The sequence below is a fragment of the Nipponia nippon genome, unplaced genomic scaffold, assembly GCF_047370975.1.
Source record: "Nipponia nippon isolate SJK-2023a ecotype South Korea unplaced genomic scaffold, ASM4737097v1 scaffold_19, whole genome shotgun sequence".
NCBI classification, from domain to species: Eukaryota; Metazoa; Chordata; class Aves; order Pelecaniformes; family Threskiornithidae; genus Nipponia; species Nipponia nippon.
Window position 1 is genome coordinate 1,947,879 of NW_028262335.1, and position 14,442 is coordinate 1,962,320.

General features: G+C 52.7%; 1 protein-coding gene across 1 annotated transcript in view; it reads left to right on the plus strand.

The window, feature by feature from the left end:
* IGSF21 (immunoglobin superfamily member 21) overlaps positions 1-14,442 on the plus strand; it is a 40,945-nt gene that overhangs the window by 20,619 nt on the left and 5,884 nt on the right. The window contains exons 2-3 of the mRNA XM_087755333.1: positions 2,869-2,981; positions 10,444-10,565. Of these exons, the coding sequence (XP_087611459.1) occupies positions 2,869-2,981; positions 10,444-10,565 (235 nt within the window). The remainder of the gene's footprint in view (positions 1-2,868; positions 2,982-10,443; positions 10,566-14,442) is intronic.

Consider the following 14,442-nt stretch of genomic DNA (forward strand, 5'->3'; position numbering starts at 1 on the left):
CCATCTTCTGGGGTGATTTTGCTCTGAATTTGGGCAGCTGATGCTCTTCGAGCGAGTGGGGTTTTGCTTTCCCTCCCCTTCCAGGCATCACTGGGGCTCCGGCATCAGCCCTCTGCCGGGTCCCCATTCCCCCCGGCACCGGTGCAATAAATCACGGAGCTCCAGAGTTTTGACTTTGCTGTGCAGGAACTGCTCTGGAGGAGAAGAGCAGAAGCATCCCGTGGTTCTACTCCACTGTTTCTAAGGACCAGATGTCCTCCCAGCACAGCCGAGCCCGAATTACTGGGTGTAGAGGTGGGAGCTGGTGGGCTGCAGCCCCGTTGCCATCTCAAAGTGGTTTTGCAGCACGTGGAGGGAGCAGAGCAAAAATAAAACCCCTAATTTGGCTTTTTTGAGCTGTCTGGAAGAGGCAGGTTGGGGATGTGTTTGCAGGGGGATTTGCTCAGGTAAATGCTTGTGCCAATGCATTTGCTGCACGTGAGCGGAGGTGGGTGGCTGGGGCCAGCCCAAGCTTGGCTGTTTTTGACTTTAAAAAGCCACCAACCATCCGGAGATGGTCTAAGCACCACCAGAATGCCTAGCTGGACTGGGATGGGGATGCTCCGGCTTCCCATTGCCATGCACAGGGTCTGAAATGCAACGTTACAGGCAGAGGGATGGAAAACCATCCGGAGATGCTGCGGTTACAAGCCGGGAACTCCTGTATCTCAATAATTCACGGGCGCGAGGGAAAATGCAATCTTAGCTCTGTCTTTGTCACCCGTTGGTTCTGCCGCCGGCTTTATTTAATCGCCCTGTTGATCTGCGCCGGGGGCAGGAGGGAGATGTAATCTCGCCCGGCGGCTCCCAACGCTGGTTGATGAAGAGGCAGAGCTTTTCCACACATATGGAGCCTCCGTCCCCGGCGCGGATCCATCCCCAATTTCCTCTGGGCAGATGACACTGTGCTGCAAAATGTTCGCTCATCCCCCTCCCTTTGCTTTCGTGCCTGTTGCTCATCTTGCTTTTGGAAATGTCAAAAGCAAAGCAAGGGGAATCGGGGCACCCGCTGCGAGACCTCGCCTGACCTTCCTCGCATCCCTCCTCCTCCCTCTCCCATCGCCTCTTTACATCTGCAAAGCCCTGAATTCGAGGGGACCGCGTGCTGCGTTGGCAGCCGCAAGGAATTAATCCCCGCTTTAGCGTGCTAAAATAAACCTCGTCCAGGCGAGGAGAGAGGCTGGAAAGAAGCCGGCCCCGAATGAGCGTGGCTGCTGGCCGGGATTTGGGTCGCTGGACCCCAGCAAGGAGGGAGGCGTCGCACTGGGGTTGCAAAGGTGCAATATTAAACCCCATCTGGCTGTGCACCATTTCAGGGCTGAAAACAGCCTTTAATTTAGCCCCCATCCCTGCTCGGCGTTGCTGGCTCCCATGCACCCGCTGTGCAATGCTGCAAAGCACTCTCCAGCACTCACCGCCACCAAAAAAAATCCACTTTTTTCCAAATTTCCTTGCATCCAGTTGATTGCAGCAGCAAACCTGCTTTTGCAGCCCCTCCAAAAAAGCAGCGCAAAGTGGGTTTCTTGAATTTTACAGCCCTGTGCTCAATATGCCGGGCCACGCTGCCTTGCTCTTGCAGCAGGCACGTGTGCGTGCAGCGTGCTCTCCCACAGGTTGTGGTTGAGATTTATTGCAAAAACACCGGCAACTTGTTTTACAAGTGATGCGAGCCTCGAATCGCTGGCTGCGGGACACAGAAAATCACCTTTCCCTCTTTTGGGGGATCTTCTGCAAAGGAGCCTCAGTTTCTGTAGCCCCATTTCCAAACCTGCTCCCATTTTCCAGGTGCTCTGGGGTTTTTCAGCATTGCTTTTCCACCTGATGCAAGCAGTAATTAAAAAAAAAAGGATTTTTGCAGTGGGTTAAGGGCTGTTTTGGGGTGCCCTGGTTGCAGACGGTGTCAAACAGTGTGGTCAGGGCAAGGATGCTAAAGAAAGGCTTGCATCTTCTGGGCTGTCAATCTGGTATCTTCCAGCAGCAGGAGGAAATAGAGGAAAATAAAATAGAAATGCAATTGCTTGCCCTCCTGACCCTGGCTGCTCCATGCTCCTGCAATAGTTTTGCAGCAAATCGAGGGGAAACAGGGAGAAAACGGCCAGATGGAGCCGCCCGTGCTCTGCTTTTCCCTCTGCTACGAGGACAAATCCTGCATCCAGCTATGGGGGAGATGGGGAAGAAGCAGGCTGTCGGCCAAGGCTGGGCTGTAAAACCTCAGGCTGGGCATTGCGCGTCCTCTGATTAATCTGTTGGACCCGTTCCTGTGAGAAATGAGTAATTCAGAGGGTTTTAAAGCAAGCCTGAGTGGAGGAACTTCGTCTGCAATGGGGAGAGAACGCGTGTGGGGCAAATAATGGTGGAGAAAAAGTCAAAACCAGTATCTCGGTGGAAAGGATGGGCTTGAGTTTGCAGGTGGGAAAGGTGGCCGGTGGGATCAGGGCTTTGTGCGGGGATCAAGGCGAGCCTCAAAATCGGGGCACCCAGGGTTTATTTGGGCAAACGTGGGCAGTTTTGCAAAGCTGGAGAGAGAAGCAGCAAAATGGTCGGTCCCTGCATTTTGGTGCCGTAAGCTGGTGAATAAGGTCAGGATTTTCCCCAGCCGGTGCCTTTTTGGTGCGTTGGGAGCAGCCAAAATTCATTGCTGCAAGGGGGCAAGATGCCACGCTGATGGGCTTGCCCATGGGTTATCCCTATGTGGGATGGAGCCGGTGTTTGCTCCCCATAGCAGAGCTATGAATACCATAAAACCATTTGAGAACAGTATTTTAACCTCCTGCCCCATCCTTCTTCAGCAGCTCACATCTCATTTTCTCCTTTTTTTAACTTTTCCAGCCTACCTGACGGTCAGCATCGAGCCGCTGCCGCCCGTGGTGGTGGGAGATGCCGTCACCCTGAAATGCAACTTCAAGACAGATGGGAAGATGCGGGAGATTGTCTGGTACCGGGTAAGCGGCGCCGGTGCCTCCTCCCTGCCCTTGGGGACGGGGATACGAAGCCACTTGGCTACTTTGCTCCTGTACAACAGAAGATCAAGGCTGGATGGCGGAGAGAGGCAGACGGTGCTCTCGCTGATGGGAATATCGATTCAGCCAAGCAGGCAGGCAGGCTGGCCTTTGAAAACCTGGAGGGGGGAGAGGTGTAAAATAGCTTTGCAATCATCCTGAGGGCTCCATAAGGCTTTCTCCAGGTGTTTTGTTATGTTTTCCGGGTGGATTTGGGGTTGGCAGGCTCGGTGCGGTGCTGGGGGTTTTGCACCGGGGGTTGGTGCTGGTCGGGGTTTAGGAGGCGGGGGCTTGGGTCAGCACCGCTGTGCAAAGAGGATTTGCATGTTGGGTGTGAAATGATGCAAAAAAGAGGGTGGTTTTCGTGCTGTGGGGGAAATTATGCAAAATTGCGGGTGTTGGGGGCTTGGGGAGAAGGGCTGGGCTCGTCACGGGAGAGCTCAGCACTGAGCCTCCCCCAAAAACCTTTCTCCTTCCCATCCCTGTCCCCAAAACATCCAGGGGTGTGGGATGCTGACCTGGAGCAAAGCAAGATTTATAGCATCTGGGTCAATTTGGGGAGGGGGGATTTGGAGGCTGTAGCTTTCCCCCCTACCAGCATCACTCCCACCTGCACCGAGCCTGGATCTAGCCTCAGGTATAACGGTCCAGAGCAGTATTTTTGGCTTTCTCCAGGGAATTTCAGGATAAGCTGCCAAACACAAATAAAACCCTCACGGTGGTTTGATCAGAGAAAACTTGAAGTTTTCCAGAATGGGAAAAACTCAGCTCTTTGCTTGCACGTTTCCTCGGGAGGAGGCAAAGAAAGAGCTCATTGGGCTGGTGGCATCAGCCCTTTGCCAGAGGATATTTTTTTCTTGGTTTTAGTGTCTTGTTTCTGCTCCCTGAACAAGGAGCATCTCTGCCTTAAAGCTCTTCTTCGCATCCAGGCGGGTTTATAAATAGGAAAAGGTGCTCTCTGGACTGATATGTATTCAGTTGCCGGAGCGTGGTGCATGCACAGGAGTATTTCCATCAAGTCCTGGCTGTTGTTTGCTATAAATATGTGTATTTAGGTGTGTAGGGGATGCAAGCAGAGAAATATCAAAATATAAACCAAAAACTTGCCCGAAACCTAAACTGCAGGTTGCAATTGGCTTTGTCTCCCCTTTATTTTGGGGAGGAGGCTCTTTGCACGGTGCTCCTTCCACCGGTGCTGCCATCTCCACCGGGTTTTTCCTTCCCTTTTCCACTCGGTAATATTGGATTAACCCACTTTCTCGCGAGCTGGGGCTGGATTTGCATAATCCCCCCCTGCGCGGAGGGATGCTGGAGCCCTTGGCGAGAGGATGACGCGCCAGGGCGGCCGAGCAAATTACGCTCCGAGAAACCACGGAGAGAGCAGGAGGGGAAAAAATAACCCAGCTTTTATTTTTATCACTGCAAATCCCCCTTTCTTCCAGTTTTTTTACCCCCCCTTCCCTTTTTCTTCTTGCCCAGGGAGCTTCCCACATTCAGAAAGCTGGGATTTTCATAGAGCATCTCGGGATTTCCCAAATTCCCTCCTGTTTTTAGGGGTTTTTCCCCTTTTTTCCCCCCCATCTTGTCTCACTCACAGACTTTTGCGGCTCCCCCGGTGCAGGAGGTGATGGATTGTCTTGGGCGAGCCAGGGTGGAGATGCTGGGGCCGCGGAGTTATATTTATACCATTTGTAAATCAGCCTGACAGCACTTTTGTGTGCGGCACCGGAGCAGTGGAGCGGGGTGGTTGCTGGGACTCACTGGGGCTCCCGTTTTCCTTGGTTTATTTTATAGCGAGCAGAATGAGCTCGTTGAGTTTCAGGATGCAGAGCTACACCAGGGACGCGCATCGAGTTGCAGGGGGGGAAGGCAAAAGAAGGGGAGTGCAGCAGCAAACTCAGCAGCAGTTTGCTGTAGGGCATGGGGTGGGTGCATAACCCATCAGGGTGCATGCATAACCCGTAGGGTAGGTACATAACCCATAGGGTGGGTGCATAACCCTTCAGGAGCGTGCAAAACCCATCGGGGTGCGTGCATAACCCACGGGGTGGGTGCATAACCCTTCAGGAGCATGCATAACCCATGGGGTGCGTGCATAATCCATCAGGGTGCACCCATAGCCCATAGGGTGCATGCATGACTCATCGGGAGCATGCATAACCCATCACGGTGTGTGCATAACCTGTCGGGGTGCAGGGTGGGTGCATAACCTATGGGGCGCATGTGTAATTCATTGGGAGCATGCATAACCCATCAAGGTGCATGCATAACCTGTCAGGAGCGTGCATAACCCATTGAGGTGCATGCGTGATTCATGGGGTAGGTGGATAACGCATGGGATACATGCATAACCTGCCGAGGTGGATGCATGACCCATCGGTGTGCATGCATAACTTGTCAAGAGAGTGCATATAACCCATGGAGTGGGTGCATAACTCATCGGGTGCGTTCATAACCCATGGGGTGCATGCATAACCCATCAAGTTGCATGCATAATGCATCAGTGCACGTGCATAACTTGTCGAGAGTACGCACAACCCATGGGGTGGGTGCATAACCCGTTGGGGTGCATGCACACCGAGGCTGAAGGCTGTGAGGCGTAAAGGAACTTCTTACCACGGGTAAGGCAGGTAAAACCCCACCGAGAAGCGCCGCGCTGCAAACGGGCACCCCCCAGACCCCTTCTCTGGCAACTCCCGTGGGAGCCCTGTGGCCGAGGGACGGCGAGCAGGGGTGGCAGCAAGGAACAATGCTTTTCTCGGGTCAGAAAATCCCTCAGCATGAGCCACTGCTCCAGGTCACTTGAAATGTAGAAGACTCGAGGAGATCTGGGATGAGTAAAGGGGCTTTTTCACAGCATAAACAGCAACATGCACCATCTGCAGAGGTGTTAATTAACATCCAACCGCCCCCCTCCGCGATAAATTCATCTCCAGAAGGTGCGATTTGCCTGAGAACATGTGCAAGCATCGGTCTGAACCCCTTGCATGTTAGGCGAGTGCCCAAAAACCCTTGCAGGGGACGAGGGTGGTGGTATCCTTGCAAACGAGGTTGTAATGAGTCCGGGAAGACGCGGAGCTGTCAGGCTGTTAGCTGCCTCCGTCGCAGGCGTCTCGGGGGTCGCACTCGAGACCTGATTAGTATGGTCACTGCCACGCCGCGGCAAGGGATGGGGAGGGAGAAAATTACTTTTTGCAGCAGTGCAGAGCTCTAAAAAAAAATAATACAGAAGCAGGCGAGGGAGGGAAAATCCTCTGAGTCTCTGTTCTGGCTCTGTACAGACATCTGGCAGCAGCAGGGGAAGCAGGCAGCCGGCAGCAGCCAGCCTGTACACACAGCCGGGGGCTCGGATGAGATGATGGTAATTGCAAAAAAGTGGTTTGCAGATTTTTGGTGGCAGGCGAGGGCCGGGCATGATTCCCCGGCAGAGAGCAGCGCTCCCACGCTCACCGTCCCTCTGCCCGGCGGGGACCGGGGGCTTGGCCTGGGGAGGTACCGCAGCGAGCGCTGGGGACGGAGGGGAGCCCTCGGCTCCGGGGGGAGTCGCTCTGCCTCAATTAATTAGAGTTTGGTGCTTGGTCTAATTAGCAAGAAGGAGAATAACTCAGAGCCGGGGCTGGTGTTGCTGTCTCCAGCGCCCGTGCATGGGCATTGCTTTCTGTAGCACCTATGGTGCACAGGCATTGCTTTCCATAGCACCCGTGGTGCGCAGGTATTGCTCTCCGTAGCACCCACGTTGCACAGGCATTGCTCTCTGTAGCACCCATGGTGCACAGACATTGCTCTCCGTAGCACCCAGGGTGCATGGGCATTGCTCCCCCTAGCACCCATGGTGCACAGGTATTGCTTATTGTAGCACCCGTGCATGAGTGTTTCTCTCCGTTGCACCCATTAACATGGCCTTTGCAGGTGGGGGGACGTACACCGTGACCCCATGGGTCCCCCTCATCCCATCTGCCGTTCTCCCCATCCTTTGTGCAACAGCTCTTGTTTTTAAGCTTCCCGGCTCGGTGCATGGGAATTCCAGAGCGTTTTGCTCCGTCGAGGGGATCGTCGGGCTGGTCCCTGCCCGGCAAATGCCCTGGGGCTCCAAAACCCGCAGCCATAGCAAGCAGGGGCCGATGCATTACAGATGTTGGCGGCGCCGCTCGGAGCTGCCTGATCGATGGTGACAAAGCGCGGTCCCCGTGGGGGCTTCCTCTGCCATTGCCCATTAGGAGAAATGAGACGTTACAGCCCCGGCCGGCAGCTCCCGCGGTGGCTCCAAGCGGGAAATGTTGCTGGTGACAGTGATAAAGTCACTGCTTGCAGCAGCACTGGCTCCAGGGGAGGGGGAAGACGGGGTGAAGGAGCCAAGCAAAAGGCACCCAACGTGCTGAAGCTGTTGCAAGCCCTTCCTACGCCGTATGATGCTGCTGGGAAGGCCCAGAGCCTTGGCAAATTTGGGGATGCTCAGGCTGGAGGCACTGGGATGCTACTTTTTACCTCTCACTCCTGGAAAGTATCTCCAAGAAATTTGCAGCCCTCTCCAAATTTTCAAGCTAACCCAATTCACAGCAGGTTGTGCCTCTGATTTATAAACCCGCTCCCCTTTAGGGAAAAGCTCTGGAGTTTTACACCTGTGGAGAAATTCTCTAAAATCTGAGCAAAGCTGCTGATGGAGAGATCTCGGGCCGGTAACTGCAAGAGGTCTGGCTCGTGCCATTCATCTACACGCCGGCTGGGTCGTCTCTGTGCCTCTGAGATGATAATTTAAATGTCAGCAAGGGGAAGTCTTTTAATTCCTCATGCTCAGGCAGGGAGAGAAGGTCACAAGCCTCAGCACAGTTTATTGAGCTCTCTATTACCACTGGGCGAGGGCAGCGCTCCGGCTCCGGGGAGGCAGCGGGGAGCTCAGGCTGCGCCTTCCAAAATTGCATGGCCCTCTTGCAGGATCGATTCGATCGTGCATGTGGTTTAGCGATGCTGGAGAGTGGGTACCAGCATGGGTGCTGCCCTTTGGGGCTGGAGATGGGTCGTGGTGCTCATTCTGGGATCAAACCATTCGGATTTAGGCAAATAAATCGACTACTTTGTATTTTTGGAAGCCAAATTTAATGCCGGTAGTGTTTTGGGTGGCTCTGAGCAAGGTAGGACCGAGTGGTCCAGCAAGCTTAGGGCAGGAGGAGGGATTTCAGCCAGCTGAGCTAAATGCAGATGCTCGAATGAGCTGGGGTGGGAGGCAGAAAAAAAGCTAAAAAGGGTTTTCCAGCATGACGCGTTTCTCCCCGCGGCTGCGACATGGGATGCTGCAAACCCCGGTGCTACCCCATGAGCACGCTAAGCATTGCAGCCACCCCTCGCAGCCCCTTTAGGGTATTTTCCCTCTTGCCACAGCAAGTGCTTGTTGCATTTGCTTGGGGAAAGGGTGGAAATTCAGCCCCAGGATGAGGATGGTTGAAAGACTCCGGACCAGAGCCCAGCGATGCCCCATGCCCCCGGGTGCTACGGAGACCTCCTGTCCTTTTACAACCCACTTTGTCCTCCAAAATCCCTCCCTCCCCATCCCCTTGGGCCCTCATCCATCACTCCCAGGTGCTTATCTAACCCACCGAGCATCCTAGCGAGAAGCTCCGGCAATATTAATGGTGCCAGCGTATTTTGGGGACAGCAAACTGCCGGGTCGCTGGCGAGGTGAGAGCAACGGGGGGAGAGGCAGGAGGGGGCTGCCTCCGCGACGGCGGGAAGGAGCAGGAGGTTAATGTCTCCCTGCGCAGTGGCAATCGCAGGGTTTTTGTCAGGAATAAGATTTTTACTGGAGTTTATAAATAATGCAGCAGGCAGCCTCAGGCTGCCCGAGCTCGACTCCGATGCCTTAAATGTGCCTTTTCCTCTCCCCGTGCCCTTTTTCCTCCCACCCTTTGGTGTGGGCACATAATTAAGGGCAATTGCCCTCGGATGCTGCTGAATTATCATCCTTTTTTTCTCCAACACTGAGCTTGGCCGTTCCTGCACCCCCATGGGGTTCACCAACAACTTAATATGTAGCTCCTCTCCAAAAAAATTGACCCCAGGGTGCAGATAAAAGGTTGAAAGTAGGTCTAATCCCTGGAGAGAGACTATTTTCTATGCGGCTTTTCATAGGAGCCTATTAACTGCCTGTAATCCCCCAAGGATGTGACCGGGCTGCAGCATCTTCCCTTGCCGTGCATCCTTGGGGGGATGCAAGGGGTCCCGGGGGGGGCGAGTGGCAATGTGAGCAATGCTTTGAGCTGCATTTTTCCCATTCCCATCTTCGGATCTAGCTTGAAGCTTTGCCCACATCTGTCCAGATATGCTGGGCAACCCGTGGCTGCAAAACTCCCGGTCCATGGGCATCACCTCCACCGCTCCCCATCCCCTTCCCCTGAGCATCCCGCCCTGCAGCAACCGCTCTGCTGTGTCCCCAACATAATCCCTAGAAAACCCTTCGAGATGATACACGAAGAGCTTCTCGATCCGGGAGCAGCTCCAAGGTTTCTCCCTAAACCCACCCCAGGGCGTAAATAAAAGTCGGGAAAAATCAGATGCGTCCTTGAAAACTTCCCCTCGTTCCCAAGGCCGGAGATTTACAACTCCGATAATTCTTCTTGCAGTTCTTTATCCCGCGTCCGTGCCAGCGTGTATTTTCTTTGCAATAAAAGCCTCAGCCTCAGCGAATAAATTTGAAGAGGTGGTTTTAGTGACAGCTTTTTTTTTTTTCCCTTTCTTTTTGTGATAAAAAAGGGGGGAAAAGAGAAAATTTGGAGTCAAAGTTGAGTTTTACCCAAGGGGGGAGAGAAGTGCTGGGTGGGGAGAGTGCGGTCTCCTCCTGAGAGATGCTGGTTTTGGGGGGTTAATCCCCAAAATCCCCTTCTCCCGTGCCTGGCCTTTTAAAAAAAGACTATTCGAACCCTCTGATGGATCCATCTGAGCTGTTGTAGCCCCAAAACGCCCATCGGCATTGCTTTCCTCTGCCTTTTCCTCCTTCATTTTGTACTAAACCTTGCTCCTCGCAAGAGGGGGAGATAAATCTAAAGGCATTGGGGGACGCAGGGAAGAACCGAGTCCTCCCCGGTCCTAAAAAGAGCCTTTTTCCACTTAAAAATTACAACCCCAGCGAGCGGCTGGAGGTGGGAGTTGGCGACGTGATAACCAGACAGAAACGTGCGGGGTTTGCTTTTAATCTCAGCAGGCTCATAATAAATAAATAATATTTATTGAATCTTAATAAAACTATTAAAAATAAGAATAGTAAAGATAAATATCTTAAAAATAAAAATATTTACATTAAAAATGTTAAAAACATTAAAAATCTTCTAAAAAAACCTAAAAAGCGGGTGCAAAGCTGCTCGTGCATTTGCAAAAGTGGCCGCGGGCGTCTCATAGAGGTTTATTTTTTTTGCAGGTCACCGACGGTGGCACCATCAAGCAGAAGATCTTCACCTTCGATGCCATGTTCTCCACCAATTTCTCGCACATGGAGAATTATCGGAAGAGGGAGGATCTGGTCTACCAGTCCACCGTGCGGTAAGTCACCCCGATATCACCTCCTTTGACATGTTGGCTGCTTTTTAATGCCTGTTTTTAGGATTTGGTCCCCATTTTGGGGCGGTTGAGGGTATTATGGCAATACTCTGTGTGTCCTCTTTGGCTGTCGGTGGGGTTGCATTGCGTTGCAAAGAAATTATCGTCTCTTAATGCGCTGTCACCAAATATCCCAGGTCTGTCCCTATGGTCCTGCTTGTCCCTAGGGAAAAGGTGACATCGATGGAGATTTCCAGGGGTTAAAACGGGCAGAGAAAAACAAGGCTTGGGGAGAAAAAAAAAAAAAAAGGTGTATATATATATATATATATATATATATATAAAAACCAGGCGGTGTGGAAGCTTGTCTTTGCTTTTCTTCCAAGTGCGAAATCACTTGCAGGAGTGTCAGCTTTATTACTAATTACACACTTGCTTTATTGCTGGTGTTATAAAAACAAAACTGGAGCCTGAAAAAAATGTCAGGGGGAGACTTAATTCAAGGCAAAAAGGCTGGGGTGATGTAATTATTTTTCACTTTTTTTTTTTCTTTGTTTCCTTTTTAAATTAGAATTTGTTAATGGGATTTCGAAGCTCGTTTTTGCCAGCGTGGGGTAATAAAAATTCTGTGCATGGTGGGGAGAACACAGTTGTTTCCTCAAGGTGATGCGATGCTTTGCACCTGCGAATGTCCGTGTACGGGTTGGAAAGGGCTCGGCATGGCTCATCCCGTCAGATGAGCGTGTGTGCAAGTGTGAAATTCTTTCTAATTCTTTGGAATTTGAATTTTTGGGGTGTTTTTGCAGGTTTTTCTGCTACACTCAGAGCTATTTTTTTTTTAATAAGCAAGAGCAAGGGTGTTGGATGGCTGCATGGGAATAAATCTGAATACGGGGTGGAGATGAAGGAGGAAAGCAGGGCTGGAGAGGAGATGCTCAGGGGATGCTCAAGGGTTTCTCAGGAGGATGCGCAGAGCTTGCTCAGGGGAGGCGCAGGAGATGCTCAGGGGTTGCTCGGGAGATGCTCAGGGGTTGCTCAGGGGAGGGTCAGGAGATGCTCAGGGGTTGCTCAAAGGATGCTCAGATGATGCTCAGGAAGATCAGGAGCTGCTCAGGTTGCTCAGGCAATGATCAGAGGCTGCTCAGGAGGATGCTCAGGGGTTGTTCGGAGGATGCTCAGGAGGGTCAGAGGCTGCTCAGAGGATGCTCAGGAGGGTTGGAGGATGCTCGGAGGATGCTCAGGAGGGTCGGAGGATGCTCGGAGGATGCTCAGGAGGGTCGGAGGATGCTCGGAGGATGCTCAGGTGATGATCAGAGGTGGCTCAGGGGGGTGGATGTTCAGGAGATGCTCAGGGACTGCTCCGCTTCTGGAGTTCTGTTTTCCCATGTAGCACAAGCTCCGCTCAGCCGCTCCCTCGGATGTTGTACAAATTTCTGACACGACTAATTATTGTTTAGAAGACGTTTTGGCGGCTTCACAAACGGATTACACATTCCCTAACTCAGCAACCTTGCTTTCCTGCCATAAACCCAGCAGTTTTGCTCGGCGCTGGATTTAGCCATTGCTCTCCTCTAGCACAGAGCGCCGGGAAAGTTGGGGAATTAAACCAGAATGAAATATCCCCCCATGCATGGAACGAGACATCCCGACCACGAGCATCCCTTGAGCAAGGGGCAAGGACATGGCACCATCCTGGCGAGGCAAAGCAGATGCTTTTTTTTGGCTCAGAAACCTCCTTTTTTCTCCCTTTCACCACGTATTGTAGAACTAATAGAATTTGCGAGCAGAAAATTTCACCGCCCTAGGACCAAGCACTTAAAAGCATCGGTAATCGTCAGCACGGCGCCGGCAAATCATCCATGGAGCTGGGGATGTTGGCGGTAAAAGTCTTTTCACGCGGTTGTTTTCAGAGGAAAACAACAACACGCCTGGGGAGAAAGGAGATGTTTCTAAGAGGGTATGAAAAGAGCTTGTTTTCTGAATCATTGGCTTGATGCTTTTTGGGGGGGGCAATGGGGGGTCCTGCCTTATTTTGGGCTCTGGTGAAGAAGAGGAGCAATATTGGGAAGGGTTTGGTGATGGGTCAGTCGCTTTCTGGCCGTTTCCATTCAGGTTTTCTCTCCCTTTCATTTTACCCTTCTGGCTTTTCAGCTTTTTTGTAATCTTTGTAATGGCACGGTCACGTCAGGGCCGTCCCACAGAGCGTTATCCCGGGCAGCGCGGCTCTTATCTGCGCGGCGCAGAGGGCTGCCGGGGCTGCCTCTTTTCATACCGGCTTTGAACGCTGCCCGTTCAGATGTGAAGAGCAAAGCCGGGAGATATCCAACCCTGGCTTTTTTTTCCCCTCCTCTGATTAAAAACCCACCCTCGTCGAGTAAGGCACTGCTTTATGAATATCTATATAATTTTTTCTTTATTTCCAGCATGCTTAGAGGACGCAAAGGACACGACAGGCAGCGTTTTGGCTTTGCAGGGCTGGGGGTCCCCTCTTTCTAGTCCCTACTGATCGCAGAAACCTCAAAGTGCCGCAATTAGGATGATTTTACACCCAAATCCATGCACAAACCCAAAGGGCTTGTCCCCCACAGCGAGGGGCAGTGATGGAGAGGGTCCCCAGCTTGATGGGGACCGAAACCACCAGCACCGCTCCTGCGTGCCGCTAACGAAGGGCGTGGATGATTTCCTGCTCCGTGCGTGGGTAATTAGAGGCTGGAACAGATGGCGGAGGCTTAGTTGAAAGCGTCGCGACCATTAAAAGGAGCTGCCAAGCAACTGTTCACTTCGACGGGGGCTCGTTTGTGCTGGCAGGGGGCTCGCACGGCGAGGAGGAGGCACGGGAAGGCAGCCAGGGGCTTTCGGAAAGGATCCAGCAAGCCAGCGCCATGGTCCCCCCCGCTGGGGATGCCCCGCGAGGCACACGCCTGGGTTTGCCTGGAAAAGTGAGGGAGTTTTTAAGCTGGAGGTGCCTTGCCGGGAGCTCCGTGTGGGAGTTGCCCCCATCCTTCTTGCTGTGATGGGATGTTGCCAGCTGGGGAGGCAGGATGAGGCTGCCGGTGAGGCGGGATGATGCTGCCAGCCGGCAAGGTGGGATGATGTTGCCTGTGAGGTTGGATGATGCTGCCAGGCGGAGAGGTGGGATGCTGCCAGCCGGCAAGGTGGAATGATGCTGGCCGGCAAGGCGGGATGATGTTGCTGGTGAGATTGGATGATGCTGCCAACCGGCAAGGTGGGATGATGCCGGCTGGCAAGGTGGGATGATGCTGCCAGCCGGCGAGGTGGGATGATGCCGGCTGGCAAGGTGGGATGATGCTGCCAGCCGGCGAGGTGGGATGATGCTGCCACCTGGCAAAGCGGCTCCTTTGCAGCCGGTGTAAGCGTTTCCACCTCCAGTGGCACCAATCCTTTTGCACATCAATTCCTCTCCTGGTTTTTTTGTATATATATATATATATTTAAGGAATCTAGATAATATATCAATCGAAGCGTGCTCTGGGTTTGCTTGGAGTTTGGGCTTTTGATGTTTTCTATCTGCCACACTTTGCTACAGCCGTTACATTGCCCAGCGGTCTGTAACGTCCAGTGCTGAGCCTTTAACAGCAGCATTTTGCAGGCGTTTAATGTCCACGCTTCGCGGGTTTTTGCTCTCGGTGGTGCCTTTACCTCCCGTACGCTTCTCCTTTCAATAATGCAATTACTTACCCTCCCGAGGAACTGTCAGTGCCAGTAAACTCCAGCTGCTAAACCGCATTACACAGCTCTCTCCTGCAGCCTTTGCAGTTATTAATAGTTTATTGATCCCCGTCGCTGGCGAAAAGCAACCCCATCCAATGCCTTGATATCCAGATGCTGACTGCTGCATCCCCCAGGAAAATGGGGTCAG